The 16,678-nt window shown below is 37.1% G+C and overlaps 1 protein-coding gene and 1 pseudogene across 2 annotated transcripts in view; one reads left to right on the forward strand and one right to left on the reverse strand.

Moving 5' to 3' along the window:
• Positions 1-688: 688 nt before the first annotated feature.
• LOC101958868 (aldo-keto reductase family 1 member B10 pseudogene) lies at positions 689-1,391 on the forward strand (annotated as a pseudogene).
• A 2,183-nt stretch (positions 1,392-3,574) lies between these two features.
• The window catches only part of Pdlim3 (PDZ and LIM domain 3), a 28,691-nt gene continuing 15,587 nt past the window's right edge, over positions 3,575-16,678 (reverse strand). Inside the window, exons 4-8 of one of the 2 annotated variants that reach the window (XM_005329204.3) lie at positions 13,876-13,943; positions 9,876-10,139; positions 8,148-8,272; positions 5,504-5,615; positions 3,575-4,304 (exon numbers count right to left, since the gene is read on the reverse strand). In XM_005329204.3, the coding sequence (XP_005329261.2) occupies positions 4,115-4,304; positions 5,504-5,615; positions 8,148-8,272; positions 9,876-10,139; positions 13,876-13,943 (759 nt within the window). In that variant the 3' untranslated portion in view covers positions 3,575-4,114. Of the gene's footprint in view, positions 4,305-5,503; positions 5,616-8,147; positions 8,273-9,875; positions 10,140-13,875; positions 13,944-14,308; positions 14,497-16,678 lie in introns of both variants that reach the window. The other variant, XM_005329206.3, reaches the window with a different exon arrangement.

Here is a 16,678-nt window from a genome sequence, read left to right on the forward strand (position 1 = left end):
TATGCGATTATGTGAGCTAAGTATAAACTGGTTGTCATTATTTTCTCATGGCATGAATTTCTATGTATAATTCCTATTATGAATTCATTATTAAAGGACAAAATGGTGTATGGAACAAATCTTGCTTTTATGTTTGTTTGATTTTTTTTAAAAAAAGTTTGAGTATCTCTCTCCCCCCCCCCTTTGGTAATGGGGATTGAACTCAAGGGCACTCAACTACTTAGCTACATCCCCAGCCCTATTTTGTGTTTTTTTTTTTTTAGAGACAGGGTCTTACTGAATTGCTTAACATCTCACTTTTGTTGAGGCTGGCTTTGAACTCATGGTCCTCCTGCCTCAGCCTCCCTAGCCACTGGGATTACAGGTGTGTATCACCGTGCTTGGCCAAAAGTTTGAATCTCTTTTCATTTCAATGTTGTTATTTTCATTCTTGTTCTGTATCTTGTATATTTTAGAACAATTTTTATATAACATGTATTTCTATTTCTTTACTCTGTAGTTAATTTTTTCCATGTTTAAATTTCTAGCTTGAATTCTTAAAAGAACATTTTTTATTCAAAATAATGAATGTGAAATGTAAGGGCATGCTTAATTGGCCTCAGTCACATAGTTTAAATTATCCCATTTAAAACATATCTCTTCTGTGGGGTGTGGTGGTGTATGCCTGTAATGTCAGAGATTTGGGAGGCTAAGGCAGGAGGATTCTGAGTCCAATACCAGCTTCATTGGTAAAATAACAGTCTTGGATGCCTGGGAGGTCATGAAGGAGCTGGAGGATAAGGAGTTAGTGGAAGCACTTGGTGTCTCCAGCTTCAACCACTTCTAAATGAAAAGGATCTTGAAGAAGCCCGGACTCAAATGGAAACCAGTGACTAAATAGGTGGAGTTTCACCCATACCTCACCCAGGAGAAAATGACTCAGTACTGCCACCCCAAGGGCATCACTGTCATAGCCTACAGCCCCTTGGGCTCTCCAGGTAGACCTTGGGCCAAACCAGAAGACCCTTCACTACCGGAGGACCCCAAGATTCAGGAGATTACTGCAAAACACACACACAAAAATCCTCTGCTCAGGTTTTAATCTGGTTCCAGATTCCGAGAAATGAGGTGATGATCCCCAGGTCTGTGACATCAGAACACATTGTGGAGAACTTTCAGGTCTTTGACTTCAAATGGAGCGATAAGGAGTTGGCAACCATACTCAGCTTCAGCAAAAACTGGAGGGCCTGTTTTCTGGCTGACCAGGCCCGTTTGGCAGAACACCCCTTCCTTCAATGCTGAGTACTGAAGCTGAATCTCCTGATGAAACACCTGGTGGATTCTTTCTCTTCACTGAAGTGGAACTCCCTCTCCCTGAGGCCTATTTTAGCCAAGTTTATATGAAGTCTTACTGTGCCTGACCTTGTCAGAATCTAGGCATGGTTTAAAAAAAAATTTTTTTATTGGTACATTATAATTGTACATAATGGGATTCATTATGCCCTAATTGTACATGCACGCAACATTAGTTGCTCAGTCTTCTTTCCAGAACCTTCCTTTCCTTCCCCTCCTCCCTCTCCCTAAGGCAAGGTTTTATTTAGATCCATATATTGACCCAGGAGAAGACTTATCACAGGCAAGTGTATGACTCAGATGAGCAAGTGACTGTTTCTTCCACCTATTTGAACAAATGTTTGTTAAACAACAGGATCTCTGCTAACATTGAGGATGTAAAAATAAAAAAAAATTAAAAATAATAAAAAGCTACTTATTAAACCATAACTTAAGCAGTTCATCGTGTAATCTACTACATATAAAATATATAAAATATAATTTTAAGGAAAATACCAACCAATGTCTAGTATACAGTGTACATTCATATACGACATAATGCCTAATGTACGCTTTTTTCCTGAATCATTTATTCTTACTTAATTTGTTCTTTTTTCAGTATGCAACACCTACCATTGGCTGTGCATCCATATTCCAGTTCAAAGATGTTCTGCCTCACTTTTTCTGGACAATACAGACTTACTGGGAAATGCTGGGGAATATGTTTGAGTATTAGGGGGACAAAGGAACTTCCTTCTGGGATTAAGAGATTTTTAAACTGCTTCCACTCAGTCCTTCTTATGATAGTTACACCTTTATTGTCTAGTCCCAAAGTGCCTCGTCCTGTTAATTCTGAAGATTCTAGAGAGTAAATGGGGTTGGTTTTTAGTTTTCTCATTGCTACATTAGGTTTGCACTTTCTCAAGTTTTCTAAGCCAATGATAATTCATTCATTCTCTAGTTTCCAAATATTTAAGTTTCCCAGGACAAAATATTTCAAAATGACCTTTGCATAAAAATGCATTTTGGCTCTCTGCTTCCTTGTGTGAAGTTCTGAGCTGCTTTCCTCAGCCATTCCTTTCTGCCATGATGTTCTTCTTTACCTCTGACCCACAGCAATGGAGCTGGCTGTTTGTGGACTGAGACCTCTGAAACCACACACTCCAAGATAAACTTTTACTCCTTTAAAAATGTATTTTGGATACATTCATATTTTTATCTCAATTGTTTCTTATTTTTAAAATAGTTCTGTAAATAAATATTTGGGCATAGGAGTTGCATCTCAAATGCGTACAGGGGCCAGGCAGTATTCTGGCTCTTCTCAGTGAGTCAGATCTCTGGACTAATCAGAGTCAGAAGTAATTAGTTAATAAGTTTGGGAGAATCCCATAGCAATAAAACTATGGGACACCCCAGGAGGAGAATACTTGCTCTAGGTCAACAGGTAGCTGCAGTAGGGTAGAGAAGCCTGTGTGCTGAGGTGGGGAGAGAGGGCCCGAGAGAATTCCCATCTCTCCACCCTGCTGCTTCCCCATGGTTTGAACTTTGAGGAGACAGTTTCAGAAGTTCCCATGTGTCCCTGATGAGGAACATGAAAAGAAGGTGACAGATACAAGTCAAGGGCATTGAGGGCCACGAGGCTGAGAGACAACGTAACTCCAAGCAGAGCCTACATGGCAGACTGCCTGGGCCAGGGGCCAGATGGAGTTCATGTTTGACATGCAAAGGATGCTTGACTCCTTGGGAGGCTGAGCTAAGAGTTCTGGAGGTGGTGGTGGAGACAGGGTTATTGCTTGGCCCCATGTTGAGAAATAGACCCCAATTAAAACCATGGATTTCAGCAATGGATATAAGCGGGACACAGGAGATTAGTTGCCTCTGCCTTCCTTTAGATGTCTCCTAAATTGTCTCCTCCTAGAGATGCTATCTTAGGAAGGAGGAGGAGGCAGTGGTAAATCACTGAGTACAGAGAAACAGCCTTGATGGACTTTGAAAATTCCATTTGCCTGAGTGTTTATCTGGAAGGGACATTTCAATTGAAAGAGATTTGTATCAAAGCCAAGTAAACTTAATCAGAATTAAACTTTAACTAGAAAATTTAAATGGTCCTCCCATCAGCAGAAAAGTTGGGCTCTTAAGAAAGAGTGAGTTCTACAAACCAACAAATATTAAAATATTTGGGTGTTATTGTACATGTCAAGATATGATGGAGCCCTTTCATTGAAATATTTTAACTAAATTCATTGAGTGCCACATCACTAGGTATTTTAAAAACATTTTACATATTTATTATGTTTGTTGCATTCAGTGATATAGATGTTTGAATATGAAACTAGAGAAATCATGGGAATCTGGACATGCATGCTAATAATTAAAACAGATACAGACAGCTTCAGATTATGTTAGAATACAAGACTATTGTTTGGTATTTACCACAATTTCCAAAATCAACTTGACTAGGAAAGACAACTCGACTCCCCCAAATATCTCGATGTTTATGCTTTGAATGATCATGTTATAAATGCAAATTCTGAAGCAAGACATACAAAAAAAAATTGTTGCTCTAAATGTTATTATTGCCATCCCCCAAAGATAAAAAGAGTTGCAAAACATAGCTAAACGTATGTTTTTGTCATAGAGCAGGCATCTGTCTTCCCTTTTTTCCCCCTCCAATAAACATCTAAAAGCTTTGGCTTTAGGTTCGGAGTTGACAGTTGCCATGGTCCTGCCCAAAGCCATTCCTGTCCTTGCATGTGAATGTGCGTGGGTGCGTGCATGCGAGCCTGCTCCAGCTGCAGGGGACTTAAGCTTTGGGATACAGAGTAACCATGTCGTATCCCTCCGGGGGCCTCGTGCGGGCTCTTGCGTGAGTTTCACAGTAGAGCTCTCCCTCCACGAAGAAGTAGCCCTTCTGTTTGAGGTTGAGGTTACAGTCTGCGCACACAAAGCACTCAGGATGCCGGTACTTATCCCGTGCCTTCACAACCGCACCACTGTTGGGAGGAACAAGCTCAAGTGAAAAACAGAGTATGTGACACAAAGGGAGAGAACACAACACAGAAGGCAGGTGTTATCTGCTTCACATTCTGGAAATGACAGTTGTCTCCAGTTGTAGATCCGCCCAGGGTGGTGACAGTTATGTGACAGGAAGGTGGGAGACAACCAGACTAAATCATCCCATGCTTCTCTCTGGGGTTGATGTACGAATATTTTTCATATCATCAAACAAGTAGTTTGCAGACAAAAAACCAACCAACCCAACAACCCATAGGATCCTATACCGAGTTCTTTCCTCTTTGAAAAGAGACCTGATATAGATAAGATAAGACAAACTCTGCAAAGATTCTCAGGGAGTTGGTGGATTTGCCTTTACTGTGGTGGAAACAGTTTACTCCAACCTAGTGCAATAATTGCTTTTGGTGACATCATGACTTTTTTTTTTCTTTAAGGTTCTCTCTGCTCCCAAGCGTCCTGCTCTACTCTTTCCTGTTTCACATTCCTCCCCTGGTTCCAATCAGGCTCATTCCCCACTGCCCTCTTCCTATGTAGCCTAAATCACTTGACAGATGTTACTGCTTGGGTGCCTGAGCTTATGATAGGGGAACAGCAAAAAGAGGTGAGAGAAGTGGCTACATGAGACACATGTAGCACAGAGATTCTAATAATCTGGTTCACTTGAAAATGCCAGTTAGCAAGCCAGGCTATTTAAACATGAAGTCTGTTGAAATGGAGCCTGACTATTTAGAAAAATCATATGTTAACATTTGTGTAACTTAAGCAAATGGGTAAAGATAATGTGTTTTAATTAACAACCTGATGATCCCTATATTTGTTTCTCCCTGTTTACACAGAAAGGAAAGTATTAAAAGGTTATATATTAAAGAAGGGAGGGCTTTTAAATTGCCATTCTTGGAAATTATATTTAAAAACACATTTGGGCATTTTTTTTCCACAAGAGTTATTTCTGAAAGTAAAATTGCTATTGCTGATTCACATTATATGCCAGTTTGGGGGTATAGCTAAGGAATGCTGGTCAAAATGTGCTAAAGTTTGTGGGCATTATGTTTCAAGTTGATGGGTAGAGATTTAAGTTTTTCATAGTTGCCTCTTCTACATAAAGTCTTAAAGTAGAAGAAATGGAAAACGGCCACCAAGATTTATAGTGAAATTTTGGGTTAAAAATAAGACGTACACAATGCCACTCCCACATTTGTCACAGAGTGGCATCTTCTGAGCACTGCCAGCACCACCGTGGACTTTGGTAACAGGAGCTCTCACACTTCGGGTTCCAGCAGGACGATCATCTGAAAAACAAAGTGTTTCCATTTATGGCAAGGAACAGCTGGCTCCAGTTTGCACTTTGCTTCTATTTTAAAGTGTGCACTTTAACCCAAGGAATTCTTAAGTTCTATCTGTGCTATCATTTCCAAAGAGCAGGACCAGTTGACAAAGAAGAGACTTGGTTCTGAAACAGGAACTTCAAAAAAGAGAACCAGTTAAATTTGTTTGTTGGTTTGTTTTGTTTTTGTTTTTGTTTTTGGAGGGAGCTCTTACAAAATGCTCAAATGAGCAGAGGGCAGCTTTCATTTATTTATTTATTTTTATTGTGGAACACATACATAACATGAACTTTAGCATTTTAACCACTGTTAAGTGTGCAATTCAGTGGCACTAAGTACATTCACAATGTTGTGCGACCATCCTAAATATACATTTCTAAAACTTTTTTTTAATCATCTACTCTGTATTCATTAAACAATAACTCTCCATTCCTTGTCCCTGGTAGCCTCTATACTACCTTATGTCACTATGAATTTGTCTATTCTGGCTGTCTCGTATGAGTAGAATCATACAATATTTATCCTTTCATGTCTGGTTTCTTTCACTTAGCATAATGTTTTAAAGGTTTTTCCATGTTCCAGCATGTATCAGAATTTCATTTCTTTTAAAAGCTGAATAATATATTATGTATATGCCACATTTTGTTTATCCAAGTAGCAGGCTCTTGCAAATAATGTGAACACTGGTGTGCATGTATCTGCTTGAGTTTCTGCTTTGGGGTATATATCTCCAGCTGTTTCATTGGTTAATTCCATGTTTTTTCTTTTCCTTTCTCCCTCCCTCCCTCCCTCCCTCCCTCCTTCCTTCCTTCCTTCCTTCCTTCCTCTCTCCTCCTCCTCCCTCTCTTTCTCTTTCTCTCCCCCTCCCTCCCTCCCTTTCTCTTTCTCTCTCTTTCTTTCTTTCATACCAGGGATTAAACCCAGAGAACTTAACCACGGAGCCACATCCCCAGTCCTTTTTTATTTTTTATTTTGAGATAGGGTCTCACTGAATCCCTTAGGTCCTTACTAAGTTGCTGAGGCTGGCTTTGAACTTGGGATCATCCTGCCTCAGTCCAAGTCACTGGGATTCCAGGCATGCACAACTGTTAATTCTACTGTTAAGGTTTTGAAGAGCTACCATTCTGTTTTCCACAGTGGCTGCACCGTTTTACATTTGTCTCTACAATGCACAAGTACAAAGGTTCTCATAATCTCCTTATCCTTGCCAACTTTTGTGTGTGTGTGTATGTGTGTGTGTGTGTGTGTGTGTGTGTGTGTGTGCGCGTGTGCTCGCGTGCTGGGGATTGAACCCAGGCCCAGGGGCATTTAACTACTCAGCCATATCCCCAGGCATTTTTATTTTGAGACAGGGTCTCTCTAAATTGCTGAAGCTGACCTCAAACTTAAAATCCTCCTACCTCAGCTTCCTAAATTGCTGAGATTACAGGTATGTGCCAGCTTCTTTACTAACCCTTGTTTCCATTTTTTTTTTTTTTTTGTGGTACTGTGGATTGAACCCAGGGCCTTGTGCATGTGAAACAAGTACTTTACCAACTGAGCTTTATCCCCAGCCCTCCATTTAATTAATTAATTAATTTAACAGTAACCATCTTAATAGGACTCTTACATTTTTGTGTAACTTTTTAAAGGATAAGTATATATCTTTGGGGGTGGAAAAGCATGGGTAAGACTGTAAGATCAGTAGGCAGCAGCAATGGGCTAAAGGCCCAGCCCTGATATTTACTGGCAGTGTCACCTTGCATAAGCCTGCATTCCTTACGTCTCAGCTTCTTATTGATTAAATAGGGCAAATAATAGCTCCTACCTCAATCAGTTATAGTGAAGATTACATGATAATGTGTGTAAAGTACACTGCACAGAATTCAGAACATTTTAAAGGTTCATTACAATGTTTTATTTATTTATTTTTTTACTTTGATGTTGATGATGCCCTAAATTTGGGAGACTGAGGAATTTTAAGATGTCTACTTAAAAGGATTTTATGATTCATGATCTGGGTTACCCTTGACTACTATGGATAGAATTTGTCTTTGGTGACTTTATATGACTGGTTTCATTTTGTGGCTACTTGGATATGTCCTGAAGACTCTTTTCCTAAACAAGGGACCACCCAAATCCTTCTGAGCAATGATTCATTTGATTACTGACTAAAACCACCTTTTAGGCCTGGCGAGGTGGCACCTGCCTGAAATCCCAGCGTCTTGGGAAGCTGAGGCAGGAGGATTGAGAGTTCAAAGCCAACCTCAGCAAAAGCGAGATGCTAAGCAACTCAGTGAGACCTTGTCTCTAAATAAAATACAAAATAGGGCTGGGGATGTGGCTCAGTGGTCGAGTGCCCCTGAGTTCAATCCCTGGTACTAAAAACAACAACAACAACAAAACCCGCAAACATCTTTTAGACTTGTATCCAGTTATGTTTGCTGTACTCTTCCTGCCCCACCCTTCCAATGGCCTCTATCAATAATGTTTTAGCAGACATTAGTGACTGCTCACCATCATTCACTAATTCCTGGAGCACCTTGAAGGAGCCCGACTGGCGAGGCTGTGTAGGTTCCTCCCGATTGTCATGGAGCATCCGGTATACATCTGACTGGGGGGGTACCGAGGCTGTGGGTTCACTGAAACACAAGTATGGCTGGTGAAGCATCATCAGGAGCAGCAACAGACTTCAATATGCAGTCAACACTATGTGTACAACAACTACTGAACCAAGATTGACTTTCAAGTGAATATTCTAATTTAAAAATATAATATAAATACATTAAAAATGTTGTCTTAAAAACGTCATTGAGCAACAGACCTGGGAATCACATCAGTACTTCCCCATTTGGCAAAACACTTTGGAGGGAAACCAAAAGGTGATTGTTAGGAAATGATATTTTAAGAAACAAGACTCGTGTCTGATAGATATATTCAATTATAGAAGTGAATAAAATTATTTTATTTTCAGAAAAAAGACAACATACACACGATAGTGCAGGAGTGAACCCAGTTTGATTATTCTCAGTCATAAAATTTGGAATGACGCTCAGATTCACTTTTATATTTAACTAAGGGTAAATTGCTTAATTTTGTTTTTAAGGTTAATTTGTTTTGTTAACTTGTGGAAATGACAAAAGTGTCATTTAACTTGTAAGTCAATGAAATTCAATTTGTCATTGTTTAAAACACATAATGCAGAAATCTTCATCTATACGTCTGTTAAACTGATTATCCTACCTTTTTAAAATAGCCACATTAAAATTCATTCAGAATTATAGCAGCTTTATTTTAATTTGTTTTCTACAATATATATATATATATATATATATATATATATATATATAAATATAAAATGAACAATTAAAAATACCACCATACTACTATTTATCAGGTGCTAAAAACTTTATCTCTTTATGTCATTTAACTGCATTATCTAGAAAAGAGTTATATACACATATTTTAGTTGTCTATATTATATTTTAAAATAATCATACATATTACTTTTTTGCAAAATGACTGAGATACATTATTAACTCAATGAATTTATCATGAAATATCTTTAAGATATTGTTACATAGCATTCTTAAGCATCACAATGATTTATAAAAAGTGATTCTGCAATATTGAAGGATGTAATAAGATTTTATCCCATAATAAATTATTTTAATTGAAAAAGTGTGATGTCAAAAGTACTTGAAACGTATTTATAATATATAAGAAAAAAAAGTCAAAGTAAAGCTCTATGGGAAAATTAAATATTTACTTTCATAACCTGAGGTATTCACTTATAAAATTCTATGTGAGTCAAATGTTTTAAATGAAAAATAGTTACCTCTTCACACACTGCCATTAAAAGAGGTATCATCTCATGAAAGTTCTATGACCCTCCCTTCCCTTCCTAATTTTTGACCCCTCAAAAGACAGACATAGTGTAAATTATAAATCAGTTTGAGAATTACTAAATCAGACATTTGTGAAGAACATTAGAGCTTTCAAAAGACATATACATTTGGTTCTTAAACGATTTCATTTTATTGCTGTCACATTATTGCCTTAGATAATTCCTCCAATCTTCTTGACCACCAGGACAAGATATTTGCAATAAATCCTCAGTATTTTTTCTTTAAAGCTTTCCACATAGTTTTCATTCCATTAAGATACTATTAAAAGATACGACTAAAGTTGACATTGCCCGTGTGTTTAGTTAATATGCTCATGGTTCAAAAAGACTGGCATTACCTCATCGAGGGTGTTTCCCCTAGAGCTGTTGAAACCTGACCCTGAAGTGTTTCCATAATATTGTCATCTGAGTACAACTGCATAGGTGTATTAAACTGAGCATGTACAATCTTCACCCCAGGAAGTTCCATTTCCAAAGGAATGTTAGGGGCCATCTTAGCAGCAACTTTCAAGTCACCTGGGCAAATGGTACTAAGAGTACTGACAGAAGACGGGGTACTACGTCCACTGCCACCGTCAATACCGGAGGGAGTGCTGCATCCACTGTGTTAAGGACCACACAACACAGAGACAACACAAGGCACCAGACACAGAGAACAGGACAGATAGGTTGTGAGGAATGGAAGGCAAAAAGTGAGAGGTGAATTACATCCAACTAAAACGCTAGCTAGAATTTGTTTTAAAAAAGGACGATTCATGATTGGAAAAGTTTAATGAAATTCAAAGATGCAGGTGATACCGCATTTGTTGGCTCTATTCTTCCAGGCAATCTGTGAGTTAGGCTATGTGCAGAAAGAGTTGTATATAAAGTAAATAGAATAGATGCAGTTCTCCTCCCTTTTAAAAAAATAAGCCAAATAACTTTACATCTCACAACATTATAGACTAGACATTGGCTAGACATTGTTTTGCATTTCTGAAGTACACTAATTAAAATTAAAACATTAATGAATGATCCTCCACATATGGTAGCTGAATATGTAGCAGGAAGATCCAAAGATGTAGAATAAATATTCAAAATAAGAAATATCTTCCAGTAATACAGAGGTGCTTCAGTTGAATAGTAATTGGCACCTTGTAGGTTATAAGATAAAGTTGTGTTAAAAATATTTTGTAAATATTTTATTACTCTTTTGATATTTTCTGTTTTATTCCTTTATTTTAAAACACTGTCCCATAGCTTAATACAGGATCTAGAAATAGCCAATAAATGCTTTTCACCTTGCCATTAATTATTAGAGGACAAATAAGGTAGTCACAGATTATTTAGGTGCTCCCCTTGGACTAAGATATATTTCTATGATACACAGCTATTTCATGTAAAATTTTGGAAGCACGATTATATTTCCAGGCATATTTCTCATTAACTTTAGAGGACAAGTTATAGGGGCTTATTACTAATATATCAGAAAGGCCAGTCATGCAAATTTAAGAACTAGGGATATTTCATATTCCTTACAAAACTGAATAGGAGTTTGGTCACAACATTTTTCTACATGCAATTTTAAGTGCAGCATTAGATGCATTTTAGGAGAAAGTAAAATATATTAAGAGATTTAGAAAAGCCCAATCATTTAAGATAAAGCAAAAAAGAAATGTTAGTATTCATGTAAACTTCTCTCATGCCTGTCAGTTAGTGTAGCTATAAACTTAAGATGGATAATGGATTTATATGATTCATTTACTGCAAAAATATTCTCTCAGGTTTCAAGTATAATCCCGTTTCTGAATATACTCTCTAGGGCTTCAATCTCACCTAGATAGCAAAACCCAGAAAGATACTGGATAGTGATTTTGTTGCAGCCTGAATAGTTTTAACAACTTATATCACCAAATAGATTAAATTTCTTTTCAGATTGTGTTATCCAATTTTAATTGAACTACATAGCCCAAACCAGGCAGGTAAATGGGTCTTTCTCTTTCAGTTTCTGGCTGTTGAGAACCTGTTTAAAACTCAATTTGCACCTTGGTGAGATCATATCCAGTGGCATTGTTTACCCATTTTGTAGGCTCAACACTACCCTGGATCCTAAAATTAACTTCAGCTGGTAAAAAAGAGAAGTAAAATTTCAGTTGTAGTGAGTTTAGTTAGGGTTACATTTATTTGACCTAAGCTTATGAAATGGCACTTTAGGATTTGAAATACTGAGTGAAATCTTGAGAGATTTTGGCTTCAAAATACTGAAAGTGTTCAACAAGCATTTAGAACTATTATGGCCTGGCTATATGTCAGACACTGTGCTGGATGATAGATAAAATATTATCAGACATTGTGCTGGATGATGGATAAAATATTATCAGATGGAAATTATAGATATGCCTTACTTTGTAATTAGCACTCTTTTATTTATTTGGGTTTTGAGATATTGGCATGGTTGTTTATATAATTTTAATTAAGCAAGGATTGTGTCTTCTATTTCCTATATCAGTGGTTCATGTCTATTAAAGGGATGGAAAAAAATAGACCCTAAGCCAACCAAAATAACCTTTGTAAATTTCTGGGACAATTTTTAAAGATCTCTTAAAATGATGCTTAAAATAAAATAGTTTTCATGGACTCCAGTCACTGTGGCTATTATCATGGTCATCATGACCTTGCTAAAGGAGTAGGTTTGTATCAGTGAGTTTTCCTGAGGTGGAAAGACCACCTTCAAGGTTGATGACACATTCAATAGCTTCACACTCAGGTCATTGTGACAGAGCGTGAATTTCTCTGGGGTGTGTACAGACTTTGGGGGGCATGCTTCTGGTTGTAATTTGTCCAAAAAACACTTGCAGGGAGTGTATTTTAACATTTGGATCTATAAAATACATTGCATATATTTTAAATTATATCTTTGGCTTTAAATTTTACATATTTGCACATAAAACACGGGTATTTTAAAATACTTCAATTATGATGGAATAATTAAAAGAATCAGAGCTATTACAAATTTAGCATGTCCAATTTACTTCAGATTAAATAAATTGTTCATTAATAGTGCTGTAATGGCTTGGTTTGTAGCCTCCTAAAATTTCCTCTCTAAAGATTCTTCTTTCAAAGGAAGCAGCAAGTTCAGAAGCTAGAGAAAATGGTAATATGGCACAAGAAGAAAAGAAAGATGAGGAGGCCTCTTATTTTTTGGAAGGGGGTTACCGAGGATTGAACACAGGGGTCCTTAACCACTGAGCCACATCTCCAGCCCTATTTTGTATTTATTTAGAGACAGGGTCTCACTGAATTGCTTAGTGCCTCACTTTTGCTGAGGCTGGCTTTGAACTCACTATCCTCCTGCCTCAGCCTCCAGAGCTGCTGGGATTACAGGCATGCCGGATCGAGGAAGCATTTTTATAATTTGTTCACTGGCATCTATTTTTAAGCAAATCCTTATTCCTGTACCTCTTCTCCCATCTTCTAAATTTAGCTATATTAAAGGAAACCTTCGAATGATAAATTCACACTGGCTTGTCCTTATTTCCATGTGGTGAAACAGGGCATTATTAGTTCTTTCCCCTTAGATTGAAATTCAATTTCCAGAGAAGGTATTTGAAAAGGATCATCTAGAGATGATAGCTTTTTCTGATTGTTTGGATAAGAATTTCGACCTGGCTTATTATTGTTCTAATTTGTACAGTGCTCTCCATGAGGGTATCTAATGCATCTCCCTCCCTCTCAACTTTTACTTTATACTTTTTTTCAAGCAAGTGGAGAAGTTTCTTGTTGGAGGGCTTCTCTTCCTTTGCAAGAATGAGAAGATTCTTTGCAAGGATCCATAAGAATGCCAGTTTATCTTTATGGAGGGGCTAGGCTTAGTGGGATTTGAAGGTGGAGTGAGAAGCAGATACTCAGGTGGGATGACCAGCACCTGTCAAGCCTGTGGAGGGACCTTAGCTTTCCCCTGTGTTCCCTGTCGGCTTCCTTACTCCTGACCCAGGGCACGATTCCATTTTTGTCCCTGCTGGCTGGGCTTTCCTGACCTGGGATAGACTATGTCTGAGTGACTCAAAGGTCACCGTGTCCTGGATGGGATCCCCAGAGCAGCAGGGGACTAGTTATAAATACACATGGGGATCGAATGAAATTTCACAGCTCTATAATCTTGTCAATATTTACTCACAGAAATGGAGGTTATTTGGCCTCTGCTCTCTGCTAAAGTGAGTTCGTTTCTTTTTGCTTTTGAAATGAGCTACGCGATGAGAAGAGCCACTGCAAACATCTTACAAGTTACTTTCTTGGTCATTAGTAAGAATGAATTAAAGGAGCATGCAGTTCAAACTTCACAATCTCAGAATTTATGACCTGCTTCGGCCTGGGATTATGAAAGGTTTGGGCCGAATATTGTGCTTGTGTTCAAAGTAGTTCACATCCTGTAAAAACAAAGGGTTACAAAAGTCCCTCAGTGGAAGATGACTTTTTAAAGATAAAATCAATTGAACAACAACTGTACAGACAGGATTATTTACCACCAAATATTGATATGACTAAGAAGGGTGGTGATATAGCCGGATGATTTCTTCTTTTAACCATCTATTCACTAAATGTTCAGGAACTGCCTGGCTGGGTTCCAGAACAATTAGAACCAGGTTCTAGATGCTTGTCTTTAAAATAAAAATCCGATAGTGCCTTCAGGAAAGTAAAAGAAAAACAGCAAGAGCTGGACTTTTGAAAAGAAAAGAAACCATATTATCAAGGTCAAGAACATTGTGGCCAGAACTGAGAGACCAGTACTTACTGTTGAGGTGAACAAGGAATGAGACCCCGCAGCTGTCCATGAAGCGCATCTTGGATATTGCTAGTTGAATAGAGCCCAATTGGTGAGTTATAGGAAGCGCTCACTACCTGTCTTTTGTCATCAATGTTTGCTGCTGCAACAAAAGGCTGGGCCCTTCTGTTGTGTGCGGTACCAATGGGTTTGAATTCCTGTACAATGGCAGACAAAATACACAAGGCCACAGAGTGCACAACAAGCCGTTAGTAAGCAAAACTAACAGCATCGCTATTGTTAATAAAGGCATCCTTACCTGCCATGAGATTGACAGAAAGGTTAAAGGAGGAGTTAGGGGTGCATCTTTCTGTCATTTTCCCTGAAATTTGCTTGTGCTATATTCACCTACCAAATGTTACCCTGCAAAGGAATTGACCTTGTTTAAAATATCACGAGATAATTGAAATATTGTATCTCTTGTCTGCTCCCTACTGACTTCATCTATGCTTTTAAGAAATTGTAATGACTCATTTGAATATTGAAAATTTGTGTCAGAAATGAGAATTTTGGCTCGGAAAAAATTATTATGCTTAACATTTTCTCAAGAAGAACTTACATATGCTTTCTCTTCTGATAGTGTCTTGGGAAATCTTCCCCAATGTCTTAAGACATAGTCTATAGAATGATGGTTTATGAGTAAATACACTGAATTGTTTTTAACTAATCTAGGTAAAAATGCTGTTTTTAAAAGGTATCTACAACCACAAAAAAACTCTTAATTTGGATTATGCTATAATCTTGAATTTTGAAGAAATGATAATGATTAAAATAATTGTTTATGAAAGTAGGAACAACATTTATAGATTTCCCCCCTTTTATTGTAGTGATTTCATGTTGTATATTTAAAGAAGTCTTCCTATTTATTCTAGTTCTGGAAAGTCAGTAAATTAGAGATGAGCAGTGTATATGAGTCATAAAAAGAGTTTTACTTCTTTACTTAGAGAAAAGGACCACACATCAGAATCCTAAACTCTGAGTTTGAAGCACGCCTCAGAGATCTGAAATCCTGTATTAGTATTTGTTAATGTAGGAATAATGTTTTCTAGTTCTGAATGGTTGTGTAATTTTGTAAAGCCAGTAAAAACCTTTTATTTTATCTTCTGAAACTGAAAAGAAGAGCTGAATTGAATGCAATTTAGCCAATTCTTCAATAGTGACATTGAATTTACTGATAAATTTCATTTAAATTTCTCCTCCACAACAGTGGCTCACTGCAGAGGAGTTGGCCAAGGCAACATTATTGTTGCTGTTGTAGCAGAAGGACTGAAACAACCAAGTTAAACTTTAGAAATGTTCCAGCTTTGAATTGCAGAATGTGTGAAAATGTGCTAAAAACTTACACAGTGGTACAATCTGATTGTTTTAGCTAAATTAATAATGAAGTCAGATTGGCTGTGTTTTATGATTAACCATTATTATGGCATGAAAATAGTGAACTAGAAATAATTGTAAGTAACGGTAATAGTCATGATCCAGGTCTTTGTAACTCTTTCTGATGTGAAAAAAGAGGAAAATTTAGTTTTGGTGAATTATAAATCTTACCTAATTTAGTTTTGGTGAATTATAAATCTTTTAGGCTAATTACAGTGTAAATTAGGCAGGACTAAATGGCTCAAGCTTTGAAGAACTTAGCTTTTTTTTTTTTAAACAAAGCATGAGCTGCCTTAATAATCTTGGTGAATAGAATTAAATTTATAACTAATTAACATAATATAATGGCTTTAAGGGAAAAATCTTTGCCCTTAATTTTTCTTAGCTTTAAAATGAATAAACATGGATGGTAATTATGCTGTAAATAATGTAATCTTCCTGAAATTATTTGCATCTTAATAATCTGTAGTCTTATCAATAGCAACATATAAGTTAATACCTTTTCTTCACCATTTTCTATTTTGGTTATATACATTGCAAAGGTCACAAATGCAAGTTTTGTTAAAAAAATTACTCTACTTTCCATTCAGATCATAAGGGGAAATATTTCTAACACAGACTTCAAACACTTTTATTTAGGCTTTGCAAAGCATTAGTTTATTGGCTTTCGGAGTCATTCCCAAAAGCCCAATGAAGTGTATATACCAAAGGTAAACAGAAATTTAGTATGGCACTAAAAGGAAACTTTCTATCCAAGTCTTACATCATTGTTGACCATCAAACAGAATCAAAAGACAAATCCAATTAGAAATTTGCTGTCCCATTTTAATCCTTTTTTGCTTTTCTTGGAAAATAATGAGTAACAGACAATAGCTGTACAAAATTTATATAGCAGTTAATATAGTCCAGCTCTTGAGTTTATTCTATCCAGACAAAACAATCAAATAATTCTTATCTCCTCCTAGG

The sequence above is a fragment of the Ictidomys tridecemlineatus genome, chromosome 14 (assembly GCF_052094955.1).
Source record: "Ictidomys tridecemlineatus isolate mIctTri1 chromosome 14, mIctTri1.hap1, whole genome shotgun sequence".
NCBI lineage: Eukaryota > Metazoa > Chordata > Mammalia > Rodentia > Sciuridae > Ictidomys > Ictidomys tridecemlineatus.